The 17,529-nt window shown below is 36.8% G+C and overlaps 1 protein-coding gene across 1 annotated transcript in view; it reads left to right on the top strand.

The window, feature by feature from the left end:
* Window positions 1-2,819: 2,819 nt before the first annotated feature.
* The window catches only part of LOC106940966 (collagen alpha-1(XXVIII) chain-like), a 26,181-nt gene continuing 11,471 nt past the window's right edge, over window positions 2,820-17,529 (top strand). Inside the window, exons 1-21 of the mRNA XM_015023865.1 lie at window positions 2,820-2,918; window positions 3,602-3,803; window positions 6,666-7,231; window positions 8,337-8,357; window positions 8,439-8,489; window positions 8,901-8,954; window positions 9,041-9,085; window positions 9,161-9,187; window positions 9,259-9,303; window positions 9,385-9,429; window positions 11,051-11,104; window positions 12,075-12,143; window positions 13,018-13,086; window positions 13,269-13,337; window positions 13,677-13,745; window positions 13,860-13,928; window positions 14,475-14,543; window positions 14,960-15,028; window positions 16,316-16,387; window positions 16,992-17,060; window positions 17,163-17,234. Coding sequence (XP_014879351.1) covers window positions 2,886-2,918; window positions 3,602-3,803; window positions 6,666-7,231; window positions 8,337-8,357; window positions 8,439-8,489; window positions 8,901-8,954; window positions 9,041-9,085; window positions 9,161-9,187; window positions 9,259-9,303; window positions 9,385-9,429; window positions 11,051-11,104; window positions 12,075-12,143; window positions 13,018-13,086; window positions 13,269-13,337; window positions 13,677-13,745; window positions 13,860-13,928; window positions 14,475-14,543; window positions 14,960-15,028; window positions 16,316-16,387; window positions 16,992-17,060; window positions 17,163-17,234 — 1,839 coding nt within the window. The 5' untranslated portion in view covers window positions 2,820-2,885. The remainder of the gene's footprint in view (window positions 2,919-3,601; window positions 3,804-6,665; window positions 7,232-8,336; window positions 8,358-8,438; window positions 8,490-8,900; window positions 8,955-9,040; window positions 9,086-9,160; window positions 9,188-9,258; window positions 9,304-9,384; window positions 9,430-11,050; window positions 11,105-12,074; window positions 12,144-13,017; window positions 13,087-13,268; window positions 13,338-13,676; window positions 13,746-13,859; window positions 13,929-14,474; window positions 14,544-14,959; window positions 15,029-16,315; window positions 16,388-16,991; window positions 17,061-17,162; window positions 17,235-17,529) is intronic.

The following is a 17,529-nucleotide window of genomic DNA, read 5'->3' as shown; positions in this document are numbered from 1 at the left end:
ATGCTAATTTATTGATAACCTCTCAGTTTTTTCTCTCTTCAATTCATGAATACTTACAAATAATTCAGTTATTTTGACAGCACAATATAAAATGCCCTCTAGTGGGGATCACCACTAGAGGGCGCCGAATGCGACCAATTTGATAAAGAAAATGATCCAACACCTTTTTAGAAAACTGAATGTCATGAATATTACCTGAAGCAAATAAATGTTTTTAAATGTGTTAGTTTCTGCCATGGGAGTGTAAAATTCACCCCTGAAATGATCAAAACCTGAGTAGAATATAACTAAAATAACTATTATTTTATATGTATTTATCTATCTTCTTCATGAATACAGACAGTTTCATAAGCTACAGGCATGTTTTGAAGACATAAAAAACTGGATTATTCTACAGATAGAAGTTATCTTTGGACCAGAACCTCTGAAACAGAAAGTCTGCTTTCGCAATCATTTGAGCCTTGACAGCATTAAATAAAGAACCTGTGTTGTTTATTTAATGAAGTTAAATCCCATAATTAGCAGGTTTATCAGATTTTCTTCATTTATCTCTTGAATATTTCCAAAATTAGAAACATCCTGTCCAGAGGTGATGATAAAAACTAATCCATGCATTTGTTACTTGAAAGCTGGACTATTGTAATTCTTTACTATCAGGAAGTCCACAAAATGCAGTTAAACTGGGAGTTTTCCTCTCCTCTGTCGCCACATGTATGACAGACTGATTAAAAGTCAACGACACAACGCAAAGGATTGTCGACTGTCGCTGCGTTCCCATCCAGGAGGAGTGAATGGTGCAAGTCAAAAAGCCAGTCTGCTGGGTTTCCTTAGATAGGAAACATTTAAAACTGAATAATAAACTGAGCTTGACTGCATTGTTTAGCAGTAGTGTTAGTTTATTACATGCTGGCAAAAACATTGCTAAAATATAGCGTATTTTTTTGGCATTTGGTGAAATTGTATCTTGCCAAAATCCTTCAACATAAAAATTTATCTTTAAAAACCAAAGTTAAATTATTGTCGTGGAAAAAGTTAAAGTAATTTGTGATGATGTGTGTTCTTAAAGTACTTTATTGTGAAACATCTTAAAGTGCTAAAACTAAAAATCTTTAAATGTTTTCATCAGATTCCATTAGAAATGCCGGTGCAAAAAATAAAAAATCATCCTCCACTGTAAAATACTCCAAGTTTCTCTTAGTGTTGTTCACATTCATGGGATTTTAAATGTACAGAAAAAAACCCAAAATGTATATAGTTCTGGAAAAAAAAAAAGAGCCCACTGCACTGAAGCCTATAGAAAGCCTGATGGTTGTTCCACCAAATGTTGATTTCTCAACTCTCCCCGAGTTAAAACATCAGTATTATTGTTTCTAAATTAATTTGAACTTGTTTTCTTTGCATTATTTGAGATCTGAAAGCATGGCATCTTTTCTTATTATGAAGCCTACGCAAAAATTCAAACTGGACGCTCTATTCATCTCACCTACTCAGCCAAGCATCTCTTCATGCGCCTCGACTCCAACATACCGGTGACGGTCTCCTCCTCCAATCATCAAGCGTCGCTCCCTTGATAAGGTCCAGGTGTTTTCCGCTCCTTGGCTGAGCTTCAATCTTCCTCCACCCTCCGCCTTCAGCTCAAGTCTTCTTCACCATCCTCTCCACCACCGGTGTCCGGGCCCGATCGGGGAAGACGACCTTCATACGCAGCGGCTCATTCTCCAGCGCATATCTTCCTCCTGGGTCCGAGTGCTACATACTTTCATTTCAATTAAACTTTCTAAAACCACCATCTCTCTCTGTGTCTAAGTCTTTCCAGGCTGAATTGACCATTTATCATTTTCTCCAAATAAATACTACATTTTTGCTTGGAATCTCGGGGACGCGTAGTCAGTAGTTCAAAGAATAAACGAACAATGTTCATTTTACCCAAATATATACCTATAAAGAGTAAAATCACAGAAACTGATCATTTTAAGTTGTCTATTTTTTTCCAGAGCTGTATATAATTTTTTTAATCAATGTCAACTTTATTTTTTTATTGCACTTCACGACAAACAGGCTGCACCAAAATCCAAAAACAATACAATAATAAGTAGTAGTAGTAGTTAAAAAGAAAAACATGCAGAAGACATGAGCAAAATTATTAATTAGCTTTTTAAAAAAATCAAAAAGATTTAAACAAATCCCAAATGACTATATTTTCACATTGTTTGAATGATATTCAGATGAGCCCAATAACTTGTAGTTAAAAGCAGGATGTTCATCTCTACTGTTGTCCCATTATTGCTGAGGTTTCCTGACAAATTTTAAATCAACGCTCTACCAAATCTGACTAAACTGTATTAATCTGTGTAATTAGATTAGATTAGCCAAAAATTGTACTCCAGTAGAAGAAGCACTCAACATATTTTTACTCAAGTGAGTCTGAAGTTTGCAGATTCCTCCCATCGGCTTCTGGAAACCAGTCAATAGTTAACAAGACAGTTTCCCCATAATATAAGTGAAATAATCTGCAAGTGGAACCAGAACTTTTTCAGCAATATGAAGGAATTACCGACTTCTGTATCTTGCCGAAAACTTACTTTTAACTTTTCGGCGTGTACAAAGTTATTTGCCCTAGAAACTAGACCAAAGGATTTTGTGTTTTTGCAGTGAATTACATCAAATATTCATCATGTGAATGTGTAGCTTACGATTTTAGTTCATTTTTATCAGCTTCATATTGTGAAATAACAAAGACCAACATTTCTGTGACTCACCCAAGATTAAAAGGTTGGCTGTAAGCCATGGCATATCAGCTCGCCTGCTGCTCCTCTGGTCATGTCAGTCGGGTTTATAAAAACCCGATGTGGGAACGGAGAAATGCCCCGAAGAGCCTCCGATGAATGAACAAGAGTCACTCACCATCACTAAATGAGGTAAAGCAACATTCCAGTCCATTTGAAACCTTTTTCATTTTGTTTAAACTTTTATTTTGTACTTGTTTGCAGACAAACGCAACGTTTTAGCTGCAGTATTTGACATCATCAGGTAGAAGTGGATGTAGTACCCAAAAATTGTACTCAAATCAAAGTAAGAGTAAAAAATTATGTGGTAAAAAGTCTACTCAAATACTGGTCAAGCTATCAATCATTTAATATTTAAAATTGCATCATCAGATGGAGCAAAATATGAAGTTCAGTGGAAATTTTGGTATTTTAAAGACCAAAATGACAATAATTCATATAAGTAACAAAAAATAATAAGGTCATGCAAAACATTTTTTTTCCAAATCAGTTTCTTTCAATAAAAAAACTTTTGAAACTTTAACAGAAACTGCAGGTGTGTGTCTGGTGAATGTTTGGTTAAAACATGTTTGTTTAGAAAATCAAGTAAGAGCAGAAATACTTCACAATAAAATGACTAAAGTAAAAAGTACAGCGTAGTAAAAATACTTCTAAAAAAGTAGATGTAATGGAGTAAATGTAAGTAGTTCCTACCTGACTTTGCTGTTCAGTATTTAAATCCAAAGTGAAAGTTGTTGTTTACCTGCGGTTCTATGAAATGAATGACTAACTTCACTTAAATTAAACGTGTTTTAAACATGTATTTCTTGTATCAGTCTCTCCACCTGCTGCAGCTGCTCAGTTTGAAAATGTCCCTGCACAGAGGTCCAATCAGAGGCCTGGGGCTTGGGCTTCTCCTGCTCGCTCTCACGCAAGGCGCCTCAGGCCAGAGGAGGAAGGAGGCAAAAAGTAGCAACTACAAACTGCAAGACGACGGAGGGAATGGTATCTTTCTTACGAAGTCTTTGTATCCCATTGGTGAGTTTAACTTACTTCATTATTGAAAGATTAAAAGGGGGAACATTTATTTATTGGTAGGTCTTTAAAAGTCATGCTCAACCTCTTAATGGTTTATTTTTCCTCTGAACGAACTCCAAAGGACTTTTTGTTTCCAAACTTTCACCCACATCGGGCTCTTGTACTTATATTACTGACAGCTAATCAAAAACACACACACAAAAAAACACAATCAACTAAAACAATTACACACTTCACACCAGGTACAATTAATTCACTGCAAAAACACAAAATCTTACAAAGTATTTTGGTCTAGTTTCTAGTGCAAATCTTAATGCACTTGAAATAAGACAAAACTAACTTAAAAGTAAATTTTCAGCAAGATGTAGGAGCTTGTTTTAAATCAATAATTCATCAATATTGATGAGGAACTACCAGTTGAATTGGCACATTGTTTCACTACGATCAAGACATTTTTCCCTTGTTAAAAGTGAAATAATCTGCCTACTTTTTTGTCAGTACTAAGGTCTTGTAGACTTAAAACAAGCTCCTCAATGTTGCTGAACAGTTGTTCGTAATTTAGTTTTGGCTTCTTTCCCAAGTGCATTAAGATATTTGCACTAGAAACTAGATGAGAATTACTGGTAAGATTTTGTGTTTTTGCACTGTTAAACTCCTTGATAGAAAGTTATCAAAATCAACAAAAACGTTGCCTTGTAAACACACCTCAACCTGATTTTTAACAACACGATCATCAATTCATAAACTTCAAAACCTATTTCAGTATAATCAATTCATATCATTCAATGAATTGACCTAGAGGGGTAAAGATGGAAAAATAAACTTCCTCTGCTATCAACAATATAAATCCACCACTAAATCTAAAACAAACCAGGGTAATAACTCACAGGAATCACCTAAATTATTAGATATACTAATGAAAACAACTAATACCAGTTATCCAGACTATTTTAAATAAATACACAAATATTTAGTCTTCCTTCGAAATCATACTTCACTGTGCAAAGTTAATATAATATTTTTACACTTTTTGTCTGTTCACTTGTTCTTACTGACCTTATTCTTCTTGCTAACCTCATAATAAAGAAAAAACTAACAGAAATGTAGGACAAATCTGATCTATGGAACCCTAATATTATATAGCAAACACTCCTGAACCATCAGGATATCAATTTCATGACAAAGAAGCCATCCTGTAGCTTTGTATGACACATGCAGCAAATCCTGCGCAGTTTTTCCAGCGCATCCCTTTGAGGTCAGGAAAACACTTTGTTCAAACTAATGGCAGCTACTTTTCTAGAGCGGATGCAATCTAAAGCCGTGTGTGATGTGTGCAACCAAGACTGCCAAGAAATGTGCACATCTTTTGTTTTTTAGCAGGTTTTAGTAACTTGTAGAAAACCCATCAGTGAAGAGAGAGGGGTGACAGGACCCAAAAGAAATATGTCTGTTGTCTAGGGCTGTTGTAAAATAATATTTTTACGATTATCTGAGGGATGGATGTCTCCCTCAGCGCCGTTCCTGCCGTTCGCTCCAAAACCGTGACAACTCGATTCCGACGCCACAAAACCTGTCGCAGTACAACCATCACACCGCAAAACGCCGCACGATTCAACACCATGCTGCTAGCACTTCACAACAACTCATAGGCGGAAGTAAGAGCGCTGCCCACCACAAATAATGATCCGGGCGGAACACAGTGCACTACGTAACAAAACATAATGTAGAAGCTTCGAGGCAGATACATTTTCCTCGAGGAATTTTAATAATCGAGGTACTCGAATTATTCGAGGAATCGTTTCAACTCTAACTGGGACTTAAGTTACTTATGAGCAAGAAAGCATTGTCACAACTGAAAGGTTTTTGGTTAAAGATCCCAAGTGTAACGAGCCACAAGAGAAAATCAGAGAGATTTTTAATGACAATGAATGTGAAATTCAGGATAAAATCTATCAATAAATGAAAGAAGATGAGGAGCTTAAATACCAGGGAGCTGAATTACTGGAGGTGGCTGATTAGAAACAGGGAGCATCTGTGAGGAGGGACTGGACAGGCAGGCTGAGGGAGAGCAAAAGACAGAGCAAACATAACAAAGGAGAGAGGAATAAATAATCTAAAAGATAGAAAAAATAAATTAAATAAGAAATGACTAGTCAAGTAAGATCTAGGTGTAAGTAAATAAACAGCTGGAAAAGACTGATTCAGCATAAAGCAAGAGTGTCTGAAACAGAAATAATAACTAAGGCAAAGCATAAAATGAACTAGTGATCGAAAAAGCAGATCCTGGTTTTTTTGGTCGTATTGAAATATTTCACAAAACTGCAATGGAAACACTTTTTTCACATCACACACATGATGAACAGCCAGATGCTTCCGCTGGTGCAACCAACGAAGAAGATGACAGGAAGTAGTTGGAGGATGATAGTGTGGCATGTTTTTTAATGACTTATCACACGAACAAACATATTCATGTGTGATTTTAATGGAGTTTCTTATTTAGTAGAAACTGCAATTGTAAAATTATCTTTTTCGATATTAGCAGAAAACTTAGAAAGATTTGTGCACATTTGTAATAGAAATGCAGTTACTGTAAAAGTTGTGCCAGTGCAGAGATTCGATTTTTGGCATTCACTGAAAAATCATAACGTGAGAATTATGTTTTTGCAATAAAACATGTTAAGGATGAAGGATAGCATCTCAAACAGGAAAACCCTACTTGCCAAGTACTAAGAGAGTAGCAGCACAATAAGCAACTTAGCACAAAAGTATTTTTGTTCTTGTAAAAAGTTGTGTAGCTCAGGAAAGCAGATCCAGGTTCACCGCTTAGAGTGCTTCACTGTCTGTCATTTGCTTGACTTGCAGGAAGTAACTGTAGCCTGGAGGTGGTTTTCATTCTGGATAGCTCTGAAAGTGCAAAAAACAAACTATTCCAGCAGGAGAAGAACTTCGTCTTGATGTTCAGCACACAGCTCTCTACGCTCAAGATAACAGGCATTTCGCTGAAGATCCGAATGGCTGCACTCCAGTACAGCAGCTCTGTGTCCATCGAGCACAGATTTGTTGACTGGAAAGACCTGGACTTGTTCCACAGAAAAATAAACGCCATGAGCTACATCGGCCAAGGAACCTTCACTTCTTTTGCCATCAACACCGCCACGCAGATGCTGCTACAGGAAACACACAAGGAGGCTGTCAGGATTATGGTGCTCATGACCGACGGAGTCGACCATCCCCGCAGCCCCGACATGATTGTGGCTGCCGAAGAGGCCAAGCGCCACAACATCAAGATCTTCACTGTCGGGTTATCAGATGTCTCCTTTCAGAGAGAGAGCAAGGAAAAGCTCCAGGCCATGGCAAGTTCCCCTGCGGAGCGGTTCGTCCACAGCATGGAGGATCCCAAACTGCAAGAGAAGCTGTTCAAAGAGATGGTGAGTGCAGAGGTCAGATGGCATGGCAACAGGGCTGCCAGACCTGACTGACAGTTTCCAGCCTAAAAGCAACAAAAAACCCACCCAACTCCCAAAAAACCAGCCCGGCTCTAAACCTTGAATGAAATTCATGTTGATAGTGACAGATATACTAATATATAGTAACATACTGTATTTTTCGAATTATAAGCCGCTACTTTTTTCCCACGCTTTGAACCATGCGGCTTATAGTCTGTTGCGGCTTTTCTGTGGATTTTTCTTCAACCACCAGGGGGCTCTTTAGCAGGAAGTGAATCATTGGAATTCAAAATTGGAAATCAGAGATGAAAGCGCTGATTTTCCATTTAGAACAAGCACATGCTAGCAGCAGGCACGACGGAGAAATTTCTTCAAACTCATATGATGCAGCTTTTAAGTTGAAGGCCATCGATCTGGTTGTGCAGGAAGGAAATAGAGCCGCTGCTCGGCGTGAACGAATCCATGGTTCGGTGTTGGAGACGCAGGGCTGCGTCCTTAATAGCAGATTTATGAAAAACTGAGAGCGGCGGAGATACCAGCGGCTTATAGCCCGGTGCAGTTTATACGTTCCTAGTTTAAAAAAAAAAAAAAAAAAAAACTGTGTAGATTCGGCTGTAAGGTCCACTCTATAGTCCGGAAAATACGGTATACATAATCTTGTATCTCATACGTCAATGGCTGAATTCAGACTTTTGGGAATTCGCGACTTTTATTCATATATATCATTAATGCTTATCTTTCTGACTGACTGCCAAAAAAACAAAAAAACAAACAAACGAACAAAAAAAAAAAAAGTTCTCGGAATTCTGAGAAAAAAGTCAGAATTCAGACTTTAATCTCAGAATGTTTAATCTGACTTTTTTAATCAATCCCTTTTTAATCTGACTTTAATCTCAGAATTTTTAATGTGACTTTTTTAATCAGTCGCTTTTTTATCTGACTTTAATATCAGAATTCAGAGATTTAAAAAAAAAAAAAAGTTCCTAATGGCCCTAATCCTCTTCCGTAGATATTCATCACTGTTATTGAAGGACAATAAAACTGGACCAAACTATTTTTGACAGATTTTGTTTTGTTTTTCTTGCAGGGAGCTGTCGCAGTAGAAAACGTGAGTTTGTGGAAGAATTTAAACATTTTATTTTGCTACTAAATCTGTAAATAACTGCACTAACGGTTATTTCTTTCTCAGTGCCCACCATGTGTGTGTGAAAAAGGAGAAAAAGGCAGTTCAGGCAGTCCTGTAAGTTTGTAATCTTTAAAAACAAACATGTTCCTGTTTTGAGTTGAAGTCACACAAAAAAGCTTCAACATTCCATAAAATAGATTTTCTTATATTGCAAAACTGTTTTTTTCATGTATTTTAATACTTAATGTTTTCACGATCATAAACCAGCACTTTGAAAGCAAATGGGAAATGTTTTTATTTCATAACGATAAGTTAAATGCAATATAGCTATGTGAATCTCTGGTCTACATAACAACATTATTCAGTTTTGTTTACGTTACTAGAACAGCTGGTGCAAAAGTAATGACAGCTTTAGGTTGGTTTTCAAAGAGATTTTAAAAGCCAACCTTGAAGCTTATATGAAGTGTTCTTGAAGAGTGGAAACTGCTTGGTTGTTTTTTATCGTTGTGCTTTTTCTGAGAGCAGGGAAGAAAAGGAGACCAAGGCGACGAAGGGCCACCGGGTCAAAAAGGAGCAAAGGTTAAGTTTTAACAGAAAGAAGTACTTATAAAATGTTTTACCGTTTAATTCTGCGCAACCAAGTGTGATGTGGGTTATTTTTAAAGGGTGAACCTGGATTAAATGGCAAACCAGGAAATGATGGCTCAAAGGTAAAAATATGCCAAATCATTGCTTGTTCTGCTTCCATCATCATGGTGGATCACTTATGACTGAACTCTTTCCAGGGATTTCCAGGTTTTAAGGGCAACAAGGTAAGTTGTGTTCTTGTTTAATTTAAAATGTGATTTTCCTCAGATATTAAGCAGCTGAGTCTGTCTTGCAGGGGATGAAAGGAGACTGTGGCCTTCCAGGAGAAAAGGGTGGCACCGTATGACTAAAGTTCATTTAAATATTTTATTGAACGTCACGGACACTGTGCCTTTGTGGTGAGATAAGTCTTATCTTTCAGGGACCTGAAGGACCTCCAGGCCTACCAGGATTAAAAGGAGATCAGGTAGAGCTTTCAGGAGTCTGAATTTTTATATAATTGTGAGTTATGCTTCCTTGAACAGGTTAGGATATGTTTATTGGCTGTAAAAACATTTTCATTACATTTTTACAGATTTTAGTCTGGTCAGTTCTGTCTATTTTGAGCTCTTTTCAGAATGGCCTGTTTTAGCGCTCTGTCACTTTAAATCCAAATAAGCTGCTGCTGGCCACCCCCATCAACTCAACGCTTACACTCACACGTCAAAATGTGTGAATTGTGGACGCGCAATTACACAAACCGTACATTTTTGAAAAGCCGAAAAAGAGCCTCCTGTTCAACCAACAAGAATGGAGAAAGCTGCTTCTGAACTGTAAGTCATCGAAACACCTGTCATTTCCAGCAGCCTTTGTAGAGCCCACACAGCGGTAAAACTAGTTGACCAAAATTCCTGGCACTCCGCTTTGGTTGCTAGGTAACGGGGCTGGGTTTGGCTGAGGTTGCTAGGTAACGGGGCTGGGCTTGGCTGAGGTTGTGTTTTTGCTGCGCAGACCCTGGTCCCAATGCCATTTACCACCCTCCAACACTGTGACAACCCACTGGCAGTAACGTAGTATATAAACGTTCTGCCTAATCCAGTCTGTATCATGCTAAGCTACACTGAAAAAACACAAAATCTTACCAAGTATTTTGGGTTGAGTTTCTACTGTAAATATCTTAGTGTACTTGAAATAAGACAAAACTAACTTGCAAGTAATTGGAGATTGTTTTAAGTAAATAATTTCTTAATATTAGTATATTATATAACTTGTAGAGTGGGATAAGTGTCTTGCTATAAGTGAAATAATCTGCCAGTGGCACTAGTCCCTTTTTAATCAATATTAAGCATGTTTATTTAAAACACGATCCTATATCTTGCTGAAAAGTTACTTGTAATTTAGTTTTGTTTTGCTTCCAGTGTATTTAGATATTTCCACTAAAAAGTAGACAAACAATACTGATATTGTGTTTTTGCAGTGCAAGTGGCCTTCACAAGGTCACATCCGCTCCGATTCTCCTGTTCAGCTTCTGACATTCAGAAGGGTCCGATTCCCCTTCAGCTTTTTTATTGTTCTTCAAGTATCCATGTTCTCCATTACAAGCACCAGGACAGTCATTTTGCTATCCAGCAGCCACATTAAAACAAGAACATCAGGATTTGCCCTCATCAGACAGTCTGTCTTCCACTCATTCAACCTGAAAAACTTTAGTCCTGTCTGCACTAATGGAATGTGAGTTTTGGATTATTGGTAATCCCGACACCAAAGCTGTGAAATCCAGGCTTGCAGGATGTTATTCTTTATCGGGATCAGACTTTGTGCCGTGAGATTAGTGGAAGGACCTGGCCACCGTTCTTTTTTCTCCTGCGCTACTAGCAAAGAGCCGGTGTAGCCTTGTTATTTTGTGAGAATGGTCTGATAATCAATTGGAATGAAAGCCATGCTTGTTGATGTTGGCTGGCCACCAAATGCAACACACAATTTTTAACCCATTCATCAATGATTTGATTAGATTTTTTTCTATCAGATGACAAAGAAAAGAAGTTGCACAGAAAAAAACTTGATGATAGTAAAGAATGTTCCCATGCGGGGTTTTTGTTTTTTTGCAGGGCGAAATGGGACCAATGGGAGACGTTGGGCCTGAAGGCCCAGCAGGACCTAAAGTAAGACTTTTTGATACTTCTAATTTCAATTATTAAAATCACTTTATTTTTTACTGACTGCACAATTTTTCAAACCGTGTTTGGAAATTTAGAATTTTTTTTTTGAAAGAACAAAACTATGTTATACTTAAAAAAATGTGAAAGTTACAATTGCACAAAAATATGTCTTCACAATTGTCACGATAAATTTTGCTGGACAATAAATTGTCCCAGAAATTATTGCGATAAACAATAATATTACAAATAAACCATTTTTAAGTAATATAATGGTGGTGGCATAACAATGCAAGAACACATTAAGAAAGATCTGATTGAAGGCTCTGTTTATCGATGACAGACTCAAGAAGAGGTTTGTCCATTATATTCTTGCTGATTATTATTAATTATTTTTAAGTATTTGCTCAGATGTGTTTAAGGACAAACAGAAACAAAAGAAAATACATTTTAAATCTCTTCTCTATGTTTAAATTCAAGCATTTATAGGAAACCACTGAAGCCTTTGGTTTTCTAATAGTTTACATGTGAAAATTTTCATTTTGGAACTTTTGCACATGTGAAACATGGTTTTAGAATATCTTTTGAATGTGAAAGATTAGCTATGGTTTTGGAAATGTTTTATTCATATGTGAAATGTATGTTCAAAAATTTAGAAAAAATTTTCTTCAAATATGAAAAATACATTTGGATATTCTCATTCTCAAGTTAATCAATTGGATTACACCTGAGTGTTCATGTGTAGTCCACATGTATAAAATGTGTAAGATATGTGGAGTTGGCATTGAAATAGCTTTCAATAAGTTTGTGTTTTGATTTATGGAGACAGAACAAACTTTGTTCAAAGTTTTATTTATAAAGTAATAGCAGGCATGTGGTTGGGTTTCTGTGTAATGCTGCTGGTTACTGGTTGTGATTTAATTCAACATTTTACCAGCTCTGTTAATCTGCCATCATGTGACCCTGCCTCCCTCAGGGGGACAGAGGACATTCTGGTGAACCTGGACCACCAGGAGACTTCGGGATCGGGCCTCCAGGAGCCAAGGTGACTTCCTTACTCAATCTCAATAAAACATGTGATCCATGTGTAAGCTTTCATTTTTACATTCACAGAGTAAAATATGAATAAAACAAAAACACACACACACGGAAAATCCTAATTTATAGAGTTCATGTGTAACTGAAACATTTTAAATAACTTGAAACTGCAGCTTAACCTCAGGTTTTGTGTCCCTGGATTTGGTCTTCAGGAAGGCTGCGACTAATAATGACTTGATAATTGACTTTTCTATCAATTAATCTGTCGATTAATCGGATAGAATTGGCACAATCTGGAGAATTTTCATCTAACCACCTATGAATTATTTTATATAATGTTATTGAAAGATGCAAATAAGAAAATTATTTAATTATTTTTTAAATGAGAAAATAATTTTATTCACAGGAGTACTTTAGCGTACGATTGATCATTTGTAGCAAAAACTGGATTTGTTACTTTAAAAAAATACTTCTAACATGTGAAAAGCTCAACATTTTCTGCTCAATTTAACACCGGGGCAGTGTAGAGCTGATATGGTGATTGTTTTTTTTGTTTTTTTTTATTAACCACTTAATAACTGGATAGAAAACTGTGCTTAATAGGAATTTTTTAAGTATTTGAACTGGGTGAAGTAAAACTACACCACTCAAGGTATTTTGGTTACAACATATTTACAGACAAAGGGTCTTTTGTAAAGTTTTGGCTTAATTACTGCTCTGAGTGTATTGGGTTTTTATCAGCAAATTCACTTTTTTTGAGTCTGTGTACGCCAGTTAACGATTAATCGAGTACTAAATTAGTTGATGATTATTTTAATAATTGATTAATCATGATTAATCCAAATAATCAGCCCTAGTTTGAAGCTTTTGTCTGCTTATAGGGTGAAAAGGGAATTCAGGGAAGACCCGGTGGAGTAGGACCACCTGGGAAAGGAGATACAGGACTGCCTGTGAGTATGACTATACCGACTGAATTGGGCTCCGACTATTTCTGTGTCTCATCAGAAACACTGAAATGTTAGTTTTCCCTCACACTAGTGACAAAGTTGACAGAAAAATAAAAAGAAATTATGGATGATTTTTCCACAGCAGTATAAATAAATGTTTTTATTAAGATCAGTATTTTGTTTAGGGCCCCCAAGGACCACCTGGACCCCAAGGAAAACCTGGAATCCAAGGAGAAGGGTTACCAGGACCAAAAGTGGGTAATTCTACATATAAAAACCTTCTGGCATCCAACGTTGTACAAATTTCTCATGTTTATGGCTGAAAATATGTTCAGCCCTAAAGGTATTATTTCTAATTTTTATTATTTTTTGCAGATTCATTATTAAATTAAATTTGTGATTTGTTTAATTTAATGATTCTGTCAAAAACACCCAGAGTGATGTTTGACTTCAGTATCTTGTAAAAAGAAACGTTTAAAACATCTCCTGTACTTAAAATGTTTTTATGACATCTAGAAGTAAAAGCATACATATATTTATAACCTGGATGTTTTGTGGGCACTCTATGCTAAATTTTGTCATTTTTGTTCCAGGGGGACAGAGGATTTGAAGGTCCACGAGGAAACCGCGGGCCTCCTGGTATCGGGATCAAAGGTGACAAGGTGCAGAAATAAAACATTCATTATTAATTAAGGATAACTGTCTCCAGTTGTTTTTTGTTTTGTTCTTGTGGTTGTCACATTTTTCAGAACTGACTCTGTAATCATTGTTTTCAGGGTAATTATGGGCTTCCAGGACCCCAAGGTCCAGTTGGTGATCCAGGAATTGGACTTCCTGGGGAAAAGGTACACATTAGACCATTAATTGACTAATGATTGTCATTAATTCCTATCAAATCACTAAGAACGTCCAGTTAGACCTGCTTTTTGAGTGTTGTAGTTTGGCCACCATCCAACAGAGGGCGCCACTAGTTATCCTTAAAGGCAGCTGGGTGATGCAGGAATAAAGACGGTTTACCAGAATGGTAAAGAGAAATGGTCTAAATGGTGTGGGATACAAAATGCACTTTAAATAATTCTGTTATAAAATGTAAACACTCGATTTATGTATACAGAATTAATTTGTACATAAATGAAGCACCTTCCAAACCTTGAAAACACAGCATTGAAATTTAAGGATTTCAAGAATCCACACAAACCCTGTGATATTTTTTTCTTTCTTATGAATGTTGATGATGCAGAACATAGTAGAACATTTGTTTCAGTAAGTCTAACTTAAATTTTTGTGGAACAGCTCAGAAAGAATAGCCGCAAATGAAAACCTCCAGACACCTCCACTTAATTTCTGCTATTTATTTTTTAAAGTGTAAAACCTAATGTTCTGTCTCTTAGGGAGTCCAGGGTCCAGTTGGACTTACGGGACCCAGAGGAGCTCCAGGTATAGGACTAATGGGGCCAAAGGTAAGGACTCTGTGTCTAAATCTAAAGGTTATTGTTGTTTGGACTGAGTTAAATTTACACAAGCTGCTGTTGGCCAAGTAATTAACGTTGTTCTGCGTTTAGTTCAGAGAGTTAAGACAATTTGTTTTAGATTTGAAATTCAGATTAGAGTTTTATTTTCAATGAAAACGTTTTGATTGGAGTCTATTTATGGTCCAAACTGAAATTTACCATGTTTGTTTCTTAAAATTCCAGTTTATTTTCACAAAAACCAACAGCATATATGTCACCCAACAACAGACAAATGTATGTTTTATATGTTTGGATAATTTTTTTTGTGCCATTTGAGCTAATAAATGGAACAAAACAGTGTAACACAGACTGCTACACCAGTTTAACCGTAATGTTAGAAATACTTTCTCACTGATGATTTTTAGGGGAATCAGGGTCTCCCGGGTGAGCCTGGACTACCAGGAGAGAGGGGTGTGGGAGCACCAGGTCCAAAGGTAAGTACGACCACATCTGGAGAAAACAAATAAACAAGAGCTGGTATATTAACATGTTAATTTCAATGAATTAATTATATAGATTTTAATGCAATTAATTGCTTCTTTTCTATTATTTTTTACATACAAAAGTCCCAAGCCGGAACCTTTGTTGTATGTTTCTGGTACGCCCATAAATCTGACGCACAGGCTAAATCCACAAACAAAGTGATGACTGACAAGGCCGCTTCTCTGGGCCCACTAGGGGCTAATTTTCACTTTCACTTCCAAAAACAATCTGATGGGACGATGGAAAAGACTGTTGTGTGCAATTTGTGCTAAAAGTAAATGTAAATGCTAAGCAAATATTAGCGTCCACAAGCCACATTTCTAAAGTATTTTTTGAAGGATTTGCGTGAATAATCAATGGTTGCTGAAACAGCTTTAATGGCAATTAAACCCATTAAAGCTGAATGGGTTTAATTGCACTTTTCAACAACCTGATGGTTGAATAAACAGATTAGAAACAATAAATATGTCTGCTTACTAGGGCTGCAGTTGCCTTGCAGCAAGAAGGTTCTGGGTTTGATTCCCGGCCCCAGTCTTTCTGCATGGAGTTTGCATGTTCTCCCTTGTGCATGCGTAGGTTTTCTCCGGGTAATCTGGCTTCCTCCCACAGTCCAAAAATATGACTGTCAGGTTAATTGGCCTCTCCAAATTGCCCCTAGGTGAGAGAGTGTGTGTGCATGGTTGTTTGTCCTGTCTGTCTCTGTGTTCCCCTGCAACAGACTGGCGACCTGACCAGGGTGACCCCGCCTCTCGCTCTGAACGTTAGCTGGAGAGGCACCAGCACCTCCCAACCCCATTAAGGGAAAGGGTGTAAAGAAAATGGATGGATGTCTATTTAGCACCAAATATAGTTTTTGAATTGTAAATGTCTATTTTGTAGATGTATATTTTCAATTAAAGTGGAATTAAGCTTGATTAATTACAAGCCCTGCAATTAACTAATTAAAAAATCAAGTCTCACCACTAAAATACTTTTCTATTCATATACTATAAACATTAATCTGTAAATTAGCTATTAGATGCACCATCCAACAGAAATATCTTTACTTTATTTTCCTCAAATCTACCAAGAACATTTTCTGATTGCTCGACCAGACCGAGATTTTATAAATTAGATGGGCAGTTCTTGCGAAAACACAACTTATTAGTTCTTTAATATGTATCCCTATTTTTATTTTTTTATTTTACCAAACTGAAAACAGTCTAATCTTCATTTTTATCTCATTTTCCTCTCTTTAGGGTGATCCTGGATTTCCAGGTTCATCAGGACTCCCTGGTACACCTGGAGAGGACGGGAATCCAGGACAAAAAGTACAATTCAAGCACTTTTTCTCTTTTGTGAAAATTAGGGATGCAAACAATTCATCGACTTATGATTAATGTCTATCATGTAAAAAGTATTTCCAATTAAATAACTAATAACGTCCACTTTAGACCTCTGTTTTTAGTGTTGTAGTTTGGCCGCCATCCAGTAGGGGTCACCACTGGTCATCCTTAAGTGGAGCCACTGATACAAGAGTTAAAGATGGCGGCGGGGCCATAACAGTACATGAGAGGGAAACGGCTCACTGGAGTTGTGGGATGGATAATGCACTTTATGTGGTTCTGTTTTTAAATATAAACACTCGACAGGATCCTAAAGTTATCACCACAACAGCGCTCGTTCAAACGAACTGCATGACGGAGCTGCGTCAGATTATTATGGAAAATTAGCTCTACCCAATGGAAAGACGATCGGCAAAAGTTTTTTTTATTTTTTAAAATCAATGAGTCGTTAATCGATGAATAAGATCGATCAATTTTAGACTACGTCATTAATCTATAACTTGCATCCCTAATGGACACGGTTTGGAACATTTCAAAACCAGCTCGTCATGTTTCCTTTTTCTATTCTGACTTTATTTTAAAACAACAGGGTGATGTTGGTTTGCCAGGACCCAGAGGGCCTGATGGGATTCCCGGGAAAGGAATTCCTGGAGGAAAGGTAGCAATTAATGGACATTTGTGAAAGAACAAAATGTTGGGGATTATTCTGTCTGTTTCTTACTTCCGATTAAAGTAAAACATTTTGATGTCACTTTTTCAGGGCGACAAAGGGGACAGGGGCAGCAGAGGCCTGCCAGGTCCATCCGGTCCAATGGGACCACCTGGTCCAAAGGTATGGAAAGCCTGAGTAGGAAAATCTGTTAATGGAGTTAATTATTTTTAAAGGGGCCATATAATAATAATAAAAAAATGAATCACAAGAAAAAACTAATAAAACAATGAGAATAAAATTGTATGGGAATAAAGTCAAAATATTACAAGCCATAATATTGTCATAATAATATGAGGAGAAATTTATAATGTTTTAAGAATAAAGTCATATTTTATGAATGAAGTTGTAATAGAAAATATTCATAATATTATGAGAATAAAGATGTATGAGAATAAAGTCAAAATATTACAAGCCA

Source organism: Poecilia latipinna, unplaced genomic scaffold (assembly GCF_001443285.1).
Source record: "Poecilia latipinna isolate Pla-1442-1.1 unplaced genomic scaffold, P_latipinna-1.0 Scaffold3433, whole genome shotgun sequence".
Classification (NCBI taxonomy): Eukaryota; Metazoa; Chordata; class Actinopteri; order Cyprinodontiformes; family Poeciliidae; genus Poecilia; species Poecilia latipinna.
Note: the sequence above shows the minus strand (reverse complement) of the source record. Positions and strands in the feature narration are given on the sequence as shown.